Source organism: Cervus elaphus, chromosome 8, assembly GCF_910594005.1.
Source record: "Cervus elaphus chromosome 8, mCerEla1.1, whole genome shotgun sequence".
NCBI lineage: Eukaryota > Metazoa > Chordata > Mammalia > Artiodactyla > Cervidae > Cervus > Cervus elaphus.
Window position 1 is genome coordinate 48,256,575 of NC_057822.1, and position 18,489 is coordinate 48,275,063.

At 41.1% G+C, this 18,489-nt stretch overlaps 1 protein-coding gene across 4 annotated transcripts in view; it reads left to right on the top strand.

Moving 5' to 3' along the window:
• Positions 1-18,489, top strand: part of ANKRD44 (ankyrin repeat domain 44) — a 304,247-nt gene that overhangs the window by 253,539 nt on the left and 32,219 nt on the right. For all 4 annotated transcript variants that reach the window (XM_043910502.1, XM_043910501.1, XM_043910504.1 and 1 more), the window contains one exon: positions 13,906-13,977. In XM_043910502.1, coding sequence (XP_043766437.1) covers positions 13,906-13,977 — 72 coding nt within the window. The remainder of the gene's footprint in view (positions 1-13,905; positions 13,978-18,489) is intronic.

Genomic DNA, 18,489 nt, shown 5'->3' on the forward strand with positions numbered 1-18,489 from the left:
GAGAAAGAATTCTTTGAATTATCTCATTTAGCTTAAATGACGTTAGTGTGCTTTTGCTTTTAGTCATAAATGATCTATGCTTTATTGTGTATTTCATTTTCTTCTGCAGAGAGATTTATTTTTAAAGAGAGGTGAAATGGGGAGGAGGGAGGGGTCTCCCTCTTGCGCTGTAGGGTGATTTGAGATTTAAGTCCTGGACGCATCTGCCTGGGAAGAGGCTCCCTGCAGTTCTGTCTCGGATTCCAAGTCGGACAGGAGGCCAGAAAGGGAGAAGAGGTGATGTGCTGTGAGTCCCCCAAAATGCGCTGAATGGACGTAGCCCTCCAAGGCAGGCCCCCTCTCTCTGCATAGACTGAGGGTGAGAGGAGGGCAGTGTTGTTATCTGGCAACGGTTCCTGGGAGAAAAATGAGTGGGTACAGACCATGAGGCCTTCATCCCCAGTTGAAAAGCTCTTGGCCACTACCATGATTCTCTGGATATAGTAGATACGTGAAGAGTGGAGGTGAGCCCATGAGTCCTCAGTCTTAGAGCTTGAAGAGTTCATTGGAAATCCAGTCAAATTGATTTTCTGATCATGGGATGGCACCCTGCATCTGCACAAGCTCTCTTAGCAGGTGAGGAAGGCACCTCCTCAAGTTCTCTCAGCGTCCCAAGGAGAGTCTGTTGTGGAACGACATTGATGGGGGTAGATTTTTATAGGCATTTTCAATGGATATTAAGACTTTTGAGGTCTTGTATGAAGATTGGCGCTGATAAGTGATGTCAGAGTATACACCTCAAAAAATTTTAAATGAAACTCTCATAATAGAAAAGGAATGCATGTTAAAGATTTTTTAAAATCTCACTAAGTAATGGTGGAACCTCTAAGATGCTAAAGCTTATTCAAGGAGCATTTGCAGAACAGAGCATTCATAGACAGTTTAGTAAAATAATATTAGAGTAAGATTGTTAGGTTAGATACAAAACTTGTTACCATCCAAAGGAGAAATAAGCTATCATATCTAGAGTGATCTTTTCCACCACACAGAAATAATGTGTATTTCTAGAGGAAACAGATCTACGAGTCAAAATGTAACTTCATAGCGACTGAGCCCTTAATCAACATTTTACTAAAAATTAATCCCTGGGTAGGCTTGTTAAAACAATGCCTCAGGGTGATTTTTAAAGGGACATGGAATTATCCTCTTTGCATAATTTACAAGTTTTGAATCGTTTTTCTTAACAATACGGAATCTTATCAAGAACCTCTTGGTATTTATCCCTCTAATTCTTTTTCCTAAATGAACAAAGCTAGTGGAGGTGATGGAATTCCAGCTGAGCTATTTCAAATCCTAAAAGATGATGCTGTTAAAGACCTGCACTCAATATAATATGCTAGCACATTTGGAAAACTCAGCAATGGCCACAGGACTAGAAAACGTCAGTTTTCATTCCAATCCCAAAGAAGGGCAGTGCCAAATAATATTCAAAGGAAGGTACAATTGCACTCTTTTCACATGCTAGCAAAGTAATGCTCAAAATCCTTCAAGCTAGGCTTCAGCAGTACTTGAACCAAGAAACTTCCAGATGTTTAAGTTGGATTTAGAAAAGGCAGAGGAACCAGAGATCAAATTGCCAACATCTGTTGGATCATAGAGAAAGCAAGGGAATTCTGGAAAGACATCTAGTTCTGCTTAATTGACTATGCTAAAGCCTTTGACTATGTGGATCACAACAAACTGTGGCAAATTCTTAAAGAGATGGGAATACAAGAGCACACCTTACATGCCTCCAGCGAAACACACCTATATGCAGGTCAAGAAGCAACACTTAGAACTGGACATGAAACAACGGACTGGTTCCAAATTGAAAAGGGAGGACATCGAGGCTGTATTTTGTCACCCTGCTTATTTAACTCTATGCAGAGTACATCAGGCAAAATGCCAGGCTGGATGAAGCTCAAGCTGGAATCAAGATTGCTGGGAGAAATATCAGTAACCTCAGATGTGCAGCTGATACCACCCTAATGGCAGAAAGTGAAGAGGAACTGAAGAGCCTCTTGATGAGGTTGAAAGAGGAGAATGAAAAAGTTGGCTTAAAACTCAACGTTCGAAAAGCTAAGATCATGGTCTCCAGTCCCATCACTCACTTCATGGCAAATAGATGAGGGAAACATGGAAACAGTGGCATATTTATTTTCTTGGGCTCCAAAATCACTGTGGATGGTGACTGCAGTCATGAAATTAAAAGACACTTGCTCCTTGGAAGAAGATCTATGGCAAACCGAGACAACATATTGAAAAGCAGAGACATCACTTTGCCAACAAAGGTCCATATCATCAAAGCTGTGGTTTTTTCAATACTCATGTATGGATGTGCGAGTTGGATCATAAAGAAGGCCAAGTGCCGAAGAATTGATGCTTTCAACTGTGGTGTTGGAGAAGACTCTTGAGAGTCCCCTGGACTGCAAGGAGATCCAACCAGTCCATCCTAAAGGAGATCAGTCCTGAGTGTTCATTGGAAGGACTGATGGTGAAGCTGAAACTCCAATCCTTTGGCCACCTGATGTGAAGAACTGACTCATTTGAAAAGACCTGGGAAAGACTGAAGGCAGGAGAAGGAGGCAACTGAGGATGAGATAGTTGGATGGCATTACCAATTCAATGGGCATGAGTTTGAGCAAACTCTTGGAAATCTTGAAGGACAGGGGAGCCTGGCATGCTGCAGTCCTTGGGCTCGCAAGGAGTCGGACATGACTTAGCAACTGAACAGCATGTTACTCAAGTATGATGATGGTTGGTTAAAACAGACTTTTTGCTTTTGTGTTCCTCCCCCCATCCCTGCCCCTTCACATACACACACATACCCCACCATCACCACACCATCACCACAGCACACTTGTAATGCTGGGATCCAAAAGAGAGTCAGGTCACTCAGACTGAATACACCAATTTAATATACCGGTGTGTTGAGCTCACTGCTGATATAGAAGAGTGGCCTTAACTTTTGAATTACTCTGCAAATTTCAGGAGGAGGTAGGTATAGTCTAGGCTAATTCCTTTATTATGAATATCAAGAGAAGAGCCCAAGTTTTCTGTTGTAAGCAAATTCCTTGCCATAATTATCACTATCCCATCCCTAGCACCGCTGAGGGTGCCCCAAAGACAAACTTTGCTGGTATCAGCAGTCAAGGCACACACTTTATCTAAGATTGGTGCTTTTGGCATTTGCTTTTGACTGCAGCCTGTTCCTCAGAGATTTTCATAGGTACGCTTTTCAGCTCTCTCTCTTTTCTGTCCTATCTCCAAGACATCAATATTCCTTCCCTCTTTTGGCTCACTGCCCAGACAAAAGCATGAAACCAAATTCAGTTATAGGAAATTATGGCACGAGAGAGAATAATGTCTTTATTAAGGTGAATTATTCCTTCTGGTTCTGTTTAATCCAGATATATTCATTTCATATTTTTATTCGGCTTGGAAAAAATTAAACTTAGGAATTCTGAGCATGAGTTAAATCATTAAAATCCAAAGCTGCCATGGAACCTCGAAAATAATAATAATAGGGAGCATTTTGATGATTTTTTCACATTTGGGATGACTTCTGCAGTGATTCTTTGCAACTCCTTCAGTGAGTTAAAATCCTTGTTCCTTCATAATCAGTTTTGGCTTCAACCTTAGATAAGTTCTTGTGTTTTCAGGAACCATGATATCTTATCCCTAAAGGGAGTGACTTATTTCTTGAGTTAATTTTAATATTCTTCCTTATATGGGATGCTCATGGCAAGATAAAAAGAATTCTACTGTTTCATTATTTCAAAAACATATTATATGGCTTTCTCTGGACTGATATATGTATTTGAAACCAGAAAATATGTTTAGAATTATTTTACTAGTAAAAAAAAAAAGAATTCTTTTACTAGTATCTTACCTTCTTTATGGTATTGGTCAATTGATTGTATAAAAATTTAATTTGATATTAGTCTTCTTTGCTTCCTTATAAGTGAAGGCCAGAGGGTCACCTCAGGATCAGTTCTACCACTCCCTGGCATTGGGGTCTGACATTGCGGTTTAGAAAGACACGCTTACTCTCAAGCATTTTTCAGTTATAAGACCATGTTCTGTGAAAGATCAGGTTTGTTTGTTTGGCTGGTTAGTTGATTTATTAAAAGTAACAGTGAATACAGTATTCACATGGTTTTTCTAAAGGGAAAAATCTATTCAAAATATAAGATTCCAGTTATGTTTTTTATAGTATTGCAGTGTCAAAGCAGGGAAGCAAATGTGTTATCACCCTATAATTAATTCCACCAGTGCTCTCTCATTCACTCATCAGATTTTTTTTTTTTAAGCAGTTAGAGGTTTTTTTTTTCCCATTTATTTTTATTAGTTGGAGGCTAATTACTTTACAATATTGTAGTGGTTTTTGCCATACATTGACATGAATCAGCCATGGATTTACATGTGTTCCCCATCCCGATCCCCCCTCCTGCCTCACTTATCAGATTTAAATTAAATTCAATAAACATTATTTAATACCTTCTGCAAGGAATAGGTAGTCTCTGCCTCTAAGAAATTTGCAATTTAATGGCCATGAAGGAATGTACTCAACCAACAGTGAACTAGCCAAATTGGTATTATTGATTTAATTAAGAATACCAGAAATATAGTCATTAAAATATTGGACTCTCCCCCCCTCATAAATTTTTACTGGATATGATGCTAAAGGGACCTTGGAAATCATCTGACTCAACTATCTCACTTTTAAATACAAATTTATTTTATTCTTTTTAGAGTAATCTGTATTTGTTGTAGAAAGTTTAGAATATGTAGAAAAGTGAAAAGAAAAAATCAAACACCCAAAGTCCCTCTACTACAAAGCACAAAGCAGTTATTATTAACCCTCTTGGTATATTTCCTTCCAGTCTCCTTCTCACATATTTTATTCTTTTACATACGTGAGATAATATTAAATATGCAGTTTTATGCATTGATTATTTTTCCATAAAATATTCTGAATGATCCTTTCCCAGTGCTATTAGAAACACTTGGTAAACATTTTTAAAGCTAAATAATTTTCAAGTGTTGGATCAATCACAACTTAGACATTCTTCTATTTAGGTTGTTTACCACTGTTTCACTCTTGAGTGGCTTTGGGCTTAAAACATTCTCAGGATAGAGTCTGAAGTAGGTTTATGGGTCAAAGTAGATGAACATTTTTAAGGCCTCTTGCAAGATAGTTTTTGAACACCATGCATTTTGTATCTTGTATTTGCCTTTCTCTTCACAGCAGGTTTCATTTGCCTTCCATACACATACTACAGGCTCTTCTGCCTTTTAATTGGCAAGGAAATCACCAGAAACTGAATACACACTGGAGAGAGGAGATAAGCAGAGTAATCAAAATCAGCTCCCAAGAAGCTAAGCTTCTAGCAGCGCCCTCCTTAATTTGTGTTATCTCCTTTTGAAGTTGCATAGACCTTGACTTGCACAAAGTATAGAGAGTTAATGGCTCCTTACTTATGGAATTGAGTGGAGGAGGCAGAAATTAGATTAGATTCATGCATCTCCAGGAGCCAGTGATTTTCCAGTAATTGTTGCTAATAACAATTTCAAGCAACACCGCTTTTTCTAATAGCTGTGAAGGGGTGTGAGCAGAATCCTGAGAAACAGATAGCCACTGCTGTTACCCACGTGTCATCATGAGGAAGCGAGTTTATTTTGGGCTAGGCCCAAAGACCGGGGGTTCACTGGGGTCCAGTACAGCCTGGAGCATCATATTAATTCTGAGACTGAAAGCCCTGTGGGGTACCCCAAGCACTCTCCTGGGCCCCTGGGAGCCTCTCAGTGGAGTGTGGACACAGGCTGGGTGGTCTGAAACTTCTGCAGACTCAGCCCCCTCTTCTGGCTTGCGCCAGACTCAGGTCACAGCAGAGTGGACTCTGGGTCAGCCTTGAGGTTGCCCAAATAGCATCTCATTCTCAAGCACAGACAAGTGGAATGTGAAATAGAATTTCTGACAGAGATGCCAGCTTTCCAAGGGGGCTTGGTCTGCTTCCAGCCCTTTGCAGACTTGAATACTCATAAATGTCCTCTCAGTTCTCACTGCTGAAAGATAAATACATCCATTCTAAACGCTTTCCTCAGAGCACCTCCTTGATATTTTCTGACTGGTTTTCTAACTCCTCCCCTCCCCGCTAACCTGTGGAAACTAGTAGGAGGAGTCTGACCAGAACTGACCAGAATGAGGGTTGCCTCACAGACCCGCTGGCTACACCTTGCTGTTCTTTACAGTCTGAGCCACACTTGCTTTCTTAAATAACACCTTTAGAAACTGGGTTAGATCAGCTGAAGGTCTCTTGAGATCTCTGAATTTTTTCTTGCCATGTTTTCAAATAACCAGTCTACTTATAAAGCACTTACAAAGTGTAATATTTATGTGTTTCCTCTCAATTTTGGATAAGATCACTGTTTTGTTAACCCAGTGGCCAGTTGGCTTACCATCAAGTTCATATTTATTCTTGATTTTATCATCGCAGATTCAGTTTATAGAGAAAGAGGCTTAAACTTGGCCTTCTGTTACCTCTGCTGCTTTTAAATTTAAGACATTGAGGTGTTCTTTGTGTGAGCCCTCCAGTCCTGTGGAAATGCTTTCCAAATTCAAAAAATGTCCTTTGAATTGCTATAATATTTATACCATCATTTTCTCAGCCCCCCAAAGTTATAGAACATCCCAGCCGCCACCACCACCATCCAGTTGAAACAGAGGGTTCATGTTTCACAAACAAAGTCTGCTTGCTCTCACCCTAGTTTTTTTCTCTTAATTCCCACCTCAGATGCCCATCTTTATTTGTCATTGGGGTTGGGAGTAGTTTAAACCTCAGACCTTCTGGGTTTTTTGGCCAAGAGAGTCTTGGCAAATGCAAGGTGATAGGAGGCTGTGGGCTCAAGCAGTGCTAGACTGTCTATACAAGCTTCATAAATGATTGATCAATTGAGAAAAGCAGCATTTCTGGGATTGTATAGATAACAAGGAATAAGATTAAGTAGTCCAGATAAAGGCTTTATTAAAACAACTGTTATAGTAGATTGTTTAGGCAGAGAACCAAGTCAATCCTTGAAGTGAGTGTAAATTTTTTATCGTGCCAGTAGAAACCTATGGCAATGTACTGGATGTGTACACTGGATTTATGAGTGTAATTCAACATGGAAACTAGCATGTGAATGCATGGATTGTGTAAATGTTGATGATTAGCCAGAGGATATATTAAGTGGAATTGGTCTTAAAGAAAGTTATAACTTGTTTGCTTCGTATTATACATATAAATTTATGTTATTTGATTTATAACTGCAAGCTTTATGTGCAGAACTCATTGCTTTTTATGATGCCACTTCTTCGGCATGTATTCTAGCTATGACTGTTTCAAAAGAACCATTCTATTTCGGATTTTGACAAGGTAGGTTGAGGGTGATCTCTGTAGAGCAATGTTATTTTCCAGTAATATTGCAGGCTCCAGGCTTAAGTACGAGTTTGTATAATGAGTCATGCTGGGAGCTCTCTGTCTCTCTGGGGCCCCATGTTTCTCCCGAGACATTTATGCAGAGTCGAGTCTCTGAGCAGTGCTGTGTATCTGCCTCATCCCTTGGACTTGATATGTTTAGAATCAATTTTAAATTAGACAGAGAAGTCTTAACATAAGCGTCACTTTTGAATGACTTGCAAATTTCTTTTCTCCCTACTTTTTCACATTGCCTTCTTTTTTTTTTTTTTCACATTGCCTTCTTAACTAACAAAGAAGAATCACCAAAAGAAGAGGCATCTTAGAGGAGCTAGATTCCAGTTCCCTGTGACTGCTGTGTAACTAAATGACTACTTACCACTACTTAGGAAACAAAGAGGAAAATCTCAATGATCAAAGGGAATTGTTGAAGTTAGAGACATAAAAAAGACTCACGTACTTTAAAAATTGCACATAAAAAAACTCTTCATGTTTCCTACCTCATCCCTATTTTCTTTTTTCCTTTGAAATATCAGAGGCAAGTCTCAGCTATCAGTTGATAGGAAGGTGTTTTGTGGGATAAATAACATGGGTTTTGAGTTAGACCTGGGTTCAATTCCATGATCTGTATTTTCCAGGCTGTGCAAACTTGAGCAGGTTACTTAGTGGATTTCTGAGGATGGGTTGAGATGATCTATGGAATTCTTAACTCATGGTAAATGCTTAATAACTTTTGTTTGTCATCAGTGAGATGAGAGTGTCATTGATCACCACCACCACCGTCATATCGTGGTAATAATGGCCTCCACCACCGTCATCATCATCATCTCCTCATTCTCCAGGTTTTCCTCCTACATCTCTGAACCCTCCTCTTCTCACAGCCTCCTTTACGACTTTCTTCCAAACCCTAAATAATTGAGGTTCCTGGGGCTTAGGTCCTCTCTCACTGCACTTTCCCCCAGGCAGTCTCATCCACAGTGAAGGCATGCTGTCTCAGCCATTGCTGATGATTGCCGAATCCATCACTCCTGCCCAGTTCTCTCTTCTAAGCTTCAAACATTATATCCGTCTGTCCAGTGGACATCTAGCCTTGAATGTCCCAGAAGCACTTCAAACTAAAACTCAAGGCATCTTCCTTCCCCGATCTTGTGCCTTCTCTTTGTTTCTTATCTTAAAGAAGGCATGACCATTCACCCTGTTATCAAAGCAAGAAAACTGAATGTCATTCTTGACCCTGTTCTTTCCCTTTCCTCCATTGCTCAGTTGATGAATGATGCCCATTACACCTTTTGGACTCTAAGGTTCATGTGGGTATGAACCATTTGAGAACTGGAAATCCCAGTATCTGGCACAGCACTCAATAAGTAATTATTGAATGAATGAATAAAGGAGTAAATAAAAGTCCTGAATATCCCCACTTCCTTCCATTTCCTCTGCCTCTTCTGCAGTACAGGCCACCATCAGTTCTCAGCAACTTAATTCACAATTTATCAATCCCATAATCGAAATATGCTAACTGATCTCCCTGCCTCTAGAGTTGCAGTCCTCACCTGGCCCAAGCACCACTGCAGTTCATTTGCCACACTGCAGTTAAAGAGTTTTCATGAAACCCAAGAATCTGATCATGATCATGCCTCTTCCCTACCAAAAGCACTTCAGTGAGTCTCAGGAATTATCCTGATTTGATGCTCTGCTTTACAGCTGTTTAAAGTGGAAGTGTTAGCTGCTCAATCTTGTCCAACTCTTTGTGACCCCACAGACTGAAGCCCACGAGGCTCCTCTGTCCGTGGGATTTCCCAGGCAAGAATACTGGAGTGGGTTGCCATTTCCTCCTCCAGGGGATCTTCCTGATCCAGGGACTGAACCCAGGTCTCCTGCATTGCAGGCAGATATTTTACCATCTGAGCCACCAGGGAAGCCCTTACAGCCATTATCCCAGCCCAATTTCAATCTGAAAAATGGCCTGGATTGGACAGTAGCGATATGATCACCCTGTACCTAATCTATTGTCTGCTTACATTTGCAGCCTCATTGCTCCTGACTTTTTCTTCAATCCTACATGTTATCTAGTCTTACTGAACTTAAAGCTTTTGGTGTTGCACTCACTGTTCTCACAAGCTCTTTCTTCTGCCTGAGTAGTCCCTTCTGTCTTTGCCCGGCAGACTCCTACCATCCTGGTCTCAGGGTACAGTTTCCTTTACAGAGGAGCCTTCTTTGACCCCCCAAGGTTATGTCAGGTACCTCTTCCTTCATATTCCCGTAGCATCTTGCACCCTCGCTCTTGCCTCACAGTTTTCACTACCTGTTAACTTCTGTGGCTTCCCCACTAGCCTCAAAGCTCTCCTAAGTCAGTGACCACATCTGCTCGCTGCACAGTTGAATCTGGTTCCTAACCCAGGGTCCCCCAGATAGATGGCATTAAGCAAATGACTGAAGTAAATCACCCCATGCTATTAGGATAATCAAGGTACACATGTAGAAAAATGGTCTTCCACAGTAAATCTTCTGGGAATATAGCTCATTTGTGACTATAAACAGTATATTGTCTTCTTGCTTCTGTTCATCGTGTTTGTAATAATAGTGGAAATGATTCTGTGTTCCTTTGATTAAAAGTTCGTTCTAGGACAGGATTTGGAGTTGGTACACACTGTCAATTCCAGGAAGTCTTGCAGGTGATAATGTTGCAAAACAAAGCAAAGAACAGCTGTTCTCTAGCCTTTTCAAGCAGTTGGGGCTGCTTTTATTTTAACTTTGTACAGCAGATTGGTTTTTAAAGTTATTTGCTTTGAAGTTAAGGTGAAATTTACTCTCATTATTCTAATATATCATAGATTGCTTCAGTTCCAAATTCTATTTTCACACTAAAAAAAACATAATGCCTCATGCTTCTGATATAATTATTTGTATTGTTTTACTTAAAAATTTGAAATTATGTGCTTTTAGATGATCAGTGTTACACTGATATTTGATCTGCCAGAGAATGCAACCTTTTTTTTTTTTCCCACATGCATTGGCTAGAAAGAAGTTCTAGCCACAGAATTAGAACTAGAAAGAGCCACAGAACTAGAACTAGGCCCAGGTCTAGGATGGACTTACCTAGGGGTCTGTGGACATCATTCTAGTAAATGAAAAGAAATGTTCATCACTTTTATTCCAAACAGAAATAGCTTTAGTGTTTTTATTACAAAACCAATATACATTCACCAAAAAAAAAAAAAATTAGGAAATATAAAGAAGAAAATAAAAATCATCTAATCTCCCACTTTTAGGCTACTGTATTAAACATTTTAAGGTATATGTTTCTCACCTTTCTTTTCTGCATAGGTAGACATATCAATACAGTTCTTGAAATGAAAATGGTATCTTTCCACACATATGGCTTTAAAATGTGTTTTTCCACTTGACAGGTTTCTCCTTTACGGGAGAAATCTGAATAAAGAGCATGTTAGGAAGTTTCGCTTTCTAGTGTACTGGGTGGTGTATTTTCCCTTTCTCCACCCCTCATTAAGAAAACTTAAATCTGTATTACTTTTTGAATCAGCCAGGTTCATTTGAAGGAAACAAAAGCCATGCTAGCTGTTTTAAGCAGAAAAACAGAAAATTTTAAAATTTGATATTTTAAAAAACAGGTGTTTGTTGGGAAGTCTAGGAGAGGGGACCCTAGGCTGATCCTCCAGAAATACACCTGAACTGATGAACTTGGATGGTCAGGGCTCCTGCCCCCTCCCCGTGACCAGAGAGATGGGGCATCAGAAAGCAGCCGTGGAATGGCTGCTCCACAGACACATCACCCCAGCTGACACGCAGGAGCCAGCTTGTCACTGTCACTGGCCCGAGAGCCACACCGCATCTGCTTGATCCACACTGTTGAAAATGGCTGTCTGGATCCCTGTGTCCTGCTTCTCTACCCTCACTAAGCCTGCACATGGGAAGCTGAAGGACAAACCAAAGTCTCCATGACTCTGCTTAGCATCAGCGATCAAAGATGTCCTCTACTCACTCTGTCTCTAACATTTCATTAGTGCATCTAACTGGCAGGACCTAAATCATCTCTGGAATCCTAGTTCAAGGAAGTCTAGGAAATGTAGTTTTGAGCTTTCCAGTCCCTGCAGTATAAGGCAGCCCAAGCCCATCAGTCAGGAGCCTGGAGTGGACATTGAATATTGCCATATTCACCACTCATCGAGGTGTTTGGGTTTTGTCTCTTCTGGATGCATCACTATACAAAGAAGCACAAACTGGCAACATAAAGAGGGATAGTTTATCAGAAGTGGTGGTATATACCATTGCAATTTATTCAATTCATCCTTATTGCTATTTACTCTTTTTTCCCCATATAAACAGTGTCTTGATAAAGTGCTTTTCGCAGAGTCTCTAATTGCCTCCATGTTCCTACACCCAGTGGGCAATTCTCAGGCCCCATTTTACTTGATCTTTTACTTGACTTTTGACATGGCTATGCATTCTCTCATTAAAACTCTTTCTTCACTTGGTTCCCAGAGCTTCATGCTCTCCTGATGTTCTGTCTATCTCACCTACTCATTCTGAGTCTCCTTGCTGGTTCCTCCTCATCTCTGTAACTCAGTGTTGGGTCCCCCAGGATTCAGGCTGTCGTCTCTGCTTAACTCCCTGGCTTATCCTATCCAATCTTACGGCTTTAAATACCATGAAGTCCACACCCGTGTATCCAACAGCTGCTTGGCCAGCATGTATGTTTTTAAGCTTTAAAAACATCTCAAATATAACATTTCCAAAATTGAGCTTCTGTTTTTTCCCAGTATGTATATTCTACTCACTTCTCCATTTCAGTTCATGGAACAAAATCCTGAGCATCATCCTTTCTTTCTCTCTCTTACATTCACATTCAATCCATCAGCAAATCCTGTTGATTCTGCCTCCAAAAATATCCACAATCTGACACTTTTCTCCACCCCACTGCTCCAAGCCATTGTTATTTCTTTCTTGGACTTTTGCCCCAACCTATCAGCGGCCTCTGTGCCCTCCCTAGAGTCTAAAAGTTAGAATGAGTCAGCCCTTTCCTCAAAGTGCACCAGTGAAATTCCATCTCGTTCAAGACAAAAGCCCCAAACTTTTTACAGCAGCCCAAAGGCTCCTTATGACACTACCACCCTTCCTGCCCTCTTTCTCATCCTTCTTCCCCGTCTCATTCATGATCTTAAGCATCTCTGTCCCTAAAGGACTAGGCAATTGTTTACCCCTCTGCTTGGAATGCACTTCCGCTAGATACCACATGGCTGTCTTACCACCTCCACGCTTTGTTTAACCATCATCTGCTCAGTAAGACCGTTCCTGATCTCATATTTAAAGTTGCAAACTGACCTTTCTTCCAGCCTTCCAAACTCCTCTGTTTTTTCTCCACAGTACCTATGGCTTTCTAAATAATTACATAACTTCTTTCTTTTATTGCCTGACACCCGTGTCCCCGCCTCCCCCTGCCTTGAGAAAATGGATCTTTAAATATACTATTTATTATTGAATCTTCACTGCCTGGAGCAGCATCTGGGCGCATTTTTTAAATGAATATGTTTCTTTATACACGTGCCATTGTGTGCTTGTCTAATTGTTTAGTAGGAATTAATTCCTGATGTCAAAGGTATGCACAGACTTGCCCAGAAAGGTTTTAACAATTTGTTCTTCCAACAAGAGTCAATGAAAATGTCTTTTACCGGATACCCTCACCAACATCATGCCCTCATCCCACGATTCCTTCCATTCCTTGAGCTCACTCTGTTCATCCCCACTTGATATATTTGCATTAACTCCTCCCTCCTCCCAGAATGCTTTCCAGCCACAATTCTTCCTATTATTAAAGTCCCACTTTAACTGTTATCTCCTTGGAGAAGCCTCCCCTGGCTGTCCGCTGTAAAAAGCTTCCCAGTCACTCCATTTCACATCACCCTACTTTATTTTCATTATAAGCTTATTTCACTACCAGATTATTTTCTTACGTGTATGTTTATTTGTCTGTGTTCTTTCTCTAGAATGTAAGCTTCATGAAAATAAAGAGTTTCATAAGTCTTTTTCAACACTATCTCCAGTAAATCTGTGTTTGATAGTGGAGTAGACCCTGGGTATTGTCATTTTTTCATTATGACTAACTACTGGGTGGGAAGTAGATTTAACAAGAATTATTTTTTTAGACTGGTGAAGCTAAGGAACTTTTCAAGTATGAAGGCTGCTTTTTTTAAAAAATAGCAAATGCTAAGATGACCTAGAAGTTGAAATATTCAGTTAACATATTTGTTTTAGATATGCTGTATCTGATTTCTTATATTTCTGAGAAGTTGCATGATTTCTTAAGTTTCTGAAGCGTCCTTTTTCATTTATGTCAACATTAGTATCTGTAAAGTAGGATTCCTTCTGCAGATTGTACTCACATACTGTTGTTTTCTTTTCATCTCCACAGCTTTTGGAAAGAACCAACAGTGTTTTTGAAGAGTCAGATTCTGGTGCTACCAAGAGTCCGCTCCATTTAGCTGTAAGTGAGATGCTGTGGGTAGCTTCACCTTGTTACAAAAGAACCCTAAGTGTTCCCAAAACCAGGCTGCTCTTAAAAGGAAAGCATAGCAATGCAGTAATAACTCATAATGAAAACAGTACATGGATAAAGCCTCAGGCAGCAGAGACAAAGTGTGTCTCCAGTTCCAATCCCAGTTTCACCCACTGGTGACTTTTACATCACTCACCTTGTCTGAGCCTTGATTTCCCCATCTGTAAAACAAGGACAAAGGAAAAGAGACAGTGTGCATGGAGCCCAGTCACAGTGCTCTTAATAATGATTGTTACAAATTTTAGCAGTCTTTAAAATTATTATCTAGTAATAATCATTACTAACCGAGGAAATGTTTTATTTTTGTTTTGGAGATGTAAATATAGACAAGAAGCATTGCACTGTAGATAATTGAATACCATAGTTAAAAACTTGTGAGATATTTAAACACAGGCTTGTGAGAGCAAGATGAAAATATGCATGAAAGCAACTCTGCAGCTTCTGCTGAGGCTTGAAATCGAGGTCTCATAGGAAGAATCAGACCCTGCTTCTTGTATCTGGTGAGACTTGGGAGGGAGGTGAAAGTGAAAGTGTTAGATGTTCAGTCGTGTCCCACTCTTTGCAACCCCATGGACTGTAACCCACCAGGCTCCTCTGTCCATGGAATTCTCCAGGCAAGAATACTGGAGTGGGTAGCCATTTCCTTCTCCAGGAGATCTTTCAGACCCAGGGATCAAACTCTGGTCTCCGACCTGGCAAGCAGATTCTTCACCATCTGCGCCACTAGGGAGGTGAGCAGAAGTTATTATGTCGCCAGTAAAGCTTCCTCTCCACATCCCATCATTGAAAGGAAATGCAATAGCTCAGAGTGAGAATCACCAAACTCCCCCTGAGGGTGACGAAGCTGAGAAGCTTACCACCATTCTATGTCTGTGAAGGTCTTGCTAATCAACAGCTGTTCCCTGGAAACCTCTCGGACTGACCACAGCTCACCTGCACAAGGCGCTGCTGAGTTGTGAGGCCTCAGTACAGGACCATCAAGGTGTTTGGATGCAGCTTGAGACTGGATACTGGGAAGAGTAGGATGCTGGGTCTCTGTGTTTGACAGTCATGACATTGTACTCAGTCCCACGCACACATAAGCACTTTTTCAGTTTCATTCTGATGGAAAAATGAGACGGAGATTTTGGAGAGCTGAGAGGAGTATTTTATTGATGGACATACGTAGGAATTCAGGCAGGGTAGGAAGGGATGAGGATTGGGATGAACTGAGGCAGGTAGGAATGTAGGTAGGAAGGGATGAGGCCATCCCATGAAGATTGGGATGAACTGATCATACTCCATGGAGCCTTTTCCTCCTTGCCAGTCTCCTCAGGTACTCACCAGCCCATCTGCTAGCATCTCACTCACCACCCTCTGCCACATCTACCGACATAACCACTGTATGCGCAGTGATAAATATGCACATGCCGAGTCCTGTGAAAGCAGGCTAAAATGTCCATGAGTCTTTCTTCTGGACATGGGCTTAGAGTAGAAAAGGTGGGTGGATATTTATATGTATAAAATTTCATACCAGTTGTCTCTTAGTACAATCTCTGCAGATGGTGACTGCAGCCATGAATTTAAAAGATGCTTGCTCCTTGGAAGAAAAGCTATGACCAACCTAGACAGCATATTAAAAAGCAGAGACATTGCTTTGCCAACAAAGGTCCATCTAGTCAAAGCTATGGTTTTTCCAGTGGTCATGTATGGATGTGAGAGTTGGACTGTAAAGATGGCTGAGCACCAAAGAACTGATGCTTTTGGACTGTGGTGTTGGAGAAGACTCTTGAGAGTTCCTTGGACTGCAAAGAGATCAAACCAGTCAATCCTAAAGGAAATTAGTCCTGAATATTCATTGAAAGGACTGATCCTGAAGCTGAAACTCCAGTACTCTGGCCACCTGAGGCAAAGAACTGACTCATTGGAAAAGACCCTGATGCTGGGAAAGATTGAAGGCAGGGGAAGAAGGGGATGACAGAGGATGAGATGGCTGGATGGCATCACTGACTCGATGGACATGAGTTTGAGAAACTCTGGGAGGTGGTGATGGACAGGGAAGCCTGGCATGCTGTAGTTCACAGGGCTGCAAAGAGTTGGACACGACTGAGTGAGTTAATAAAAAACAAAGCAGGTTTCTCTAAAGGTTGACCCTAGAACCTCTGCCAGCCATCTGCTGGGCCTGGGGAAGTTAGCCCAAGGTTGGGCATTCACAGACGCTCTAGCTGCCCTAAGAGATGCCTATCAGAAAGGTTATCTCAGATGGAATTCTCATGTCCTTTGACACTGTGGTTGATTGCATTGCTAAGCCCACTGGTAATCTGAGAGGAGACTTTCTTAGCTTCCAAAAATTTTATAATCTCTCATTCTTTTTTCTTTCAAAAACTATTGAGTGCTTGCTGGATGCTAGGTGCTCTGCCAAGTATTATGGGCGTCCGGTCATGTAAAGACAGGGTGTTATGGTATCACTGGAGAGAGATGGGCTTGGGTCGTTCTCCAGCTGTCAGGGGCCTAGTAAGCACCCCCTGGAAAGAGGGGTTCCCAGCCAGCAGTCTTCTCATTAGCATCTCACCTGGACATGGTCTTCCCACCTGTAAATTACAAAGGAGTGAGTTAATTAACAATCCCCAAACCCTTCCCAGCTTGTTAATTTGTTGTATGATCTTGAGCAAAAACTAACGTCTTGTGTCTCAGTCTCCCCATCCATTATAAGGGGAGAATAGCAGCACCTCCGTCATGGGGCCGTAGTGGGGATGACGTGAGCTAGCACGTGTAAAGCAGCTAGACCAGCACCTGGAGTTTATGTGGAATCAGCTGGGGCTTCCTCCTTGCTCTTAGTAACGCCAGGATCATTCTTTCCTTTGACATGCTGACTATGCATGTGCCAGGCACGGCTTCAGAAGCTGGAGAGAGGGCGGTAAACAAAACCCAGCCGTGTTTTTGTCGAGTGTCCAGTCTAGAAAAGACAGTAGGCAAGTAAACAGACAGCAGAGCAGACGGTCAGAGGTGCGTGCTGCCCATGCTGCAAACAGGAGCCGTGAGCTGGAGAGCGTCAGGGCGGCGGACGGGGTGATGTTTCTCACAGCATAGAACCTCTCGTTTGAACAGCAGCTCGATGAGCTACCCATTTGGTCTCTGACCAAAGAGTGTTCTGGGCAGAAGTGCAAAGTCCCTGGTATGAGCATCTCGGCGTGTTCCCAGAACAGCAAGGCCACCGTGGCCGAAGCAGAGTGATGAGGAGTAGAGATGAGGAACGCATATTGTCAGCAGGCGGGGGAGTGTGGCCGGGCAGGGCCTCAGACTCCAGTGGGAACTTTGACTTTTTTTCTGACACAGTATGAAACCATTTGGAGGGTTTTGAGGAGACAGATGATGTGATATGGCTTTTATCTTAATAGGATCACTTAAGCTTCTATGATGAGTTTAAATTGTCAGGGAACAAAGCAGAAATAAGACAACCATGATAATGATGACTTTGACAGGGTGATAGCAGTGGGTTAATTCTAAAACTGTTTTGTATTTTTCCCTGTAAATGCTAATACTTTTTAAAGAAATTAGCATTTGCTCCAAGAACCCCACAAGTATGCCCGTCACCCTCCCCAGGACCTTCTGTAGCAATTAACTTGATTAAAACTCAAGACACATTATTTCTTCCATGGACGAGTCTACAGTGAGAGAGAACCAGATGCCCCCAAACCTTGACTGCCCCCAAGAAACCTGACCTGCCTTGAGTTACTGTTTCCTGGCTGAATGATTCAAGTCTCCAGGGTTATCCGCCCAGTGAATTTCATAAGCATTTCATCCACTTGAAAAAAATTAAATTGAGAAACAAGGCTATGCAAATGAAAGGCTCCAGCTGTCGAGTTTTCCAGATGGACCGGTTGTTCCATGGATTCTGTTGAGATTCCAAATTCTTTCTCCTGCTGCCCTCAGTTCCAATCTAAAACATTTAAAGAAATTAATCATGTTTAAGAAATATGTAAGTTACTTAATGAGATATTTTAAAGTCTTTTGTAAAAAAATGTGAAATGTTTGCTATGTATAGTGAGGGCTTAAACTGGGTTGTCTATTGAAAGCCAAAATACTACGTGCTTTTTGAACCAATATATTTGTTCTTTTGTGTGATTACTTCTTCCTTGAGTTATTTAAGAAATTATTTGTGGAGATTTGACTAAAGACTGTGGAAGGAAGGGCATTTGGGGTCAGACTTGGCCTGGAACACACTTCCCACCTGGCTTTTGGGATTCACCTGGTAAATTCACCTTTGGGTTTTTGGAGTTTTTAATCTTTGTTTTAATTCAAGTTTTAAAATTTTTTTGCACACAGTTATGCAGAAAACTCTGTAATCTTTCTTTTAACTTGGCTTTTATGCTTCCATTTTTATATATAATTCTTGGATCCATTTGGAACTTATTTGCATGTGAAAAATAAGGTCATAAATTGATTTTTTTCCTTCAGATA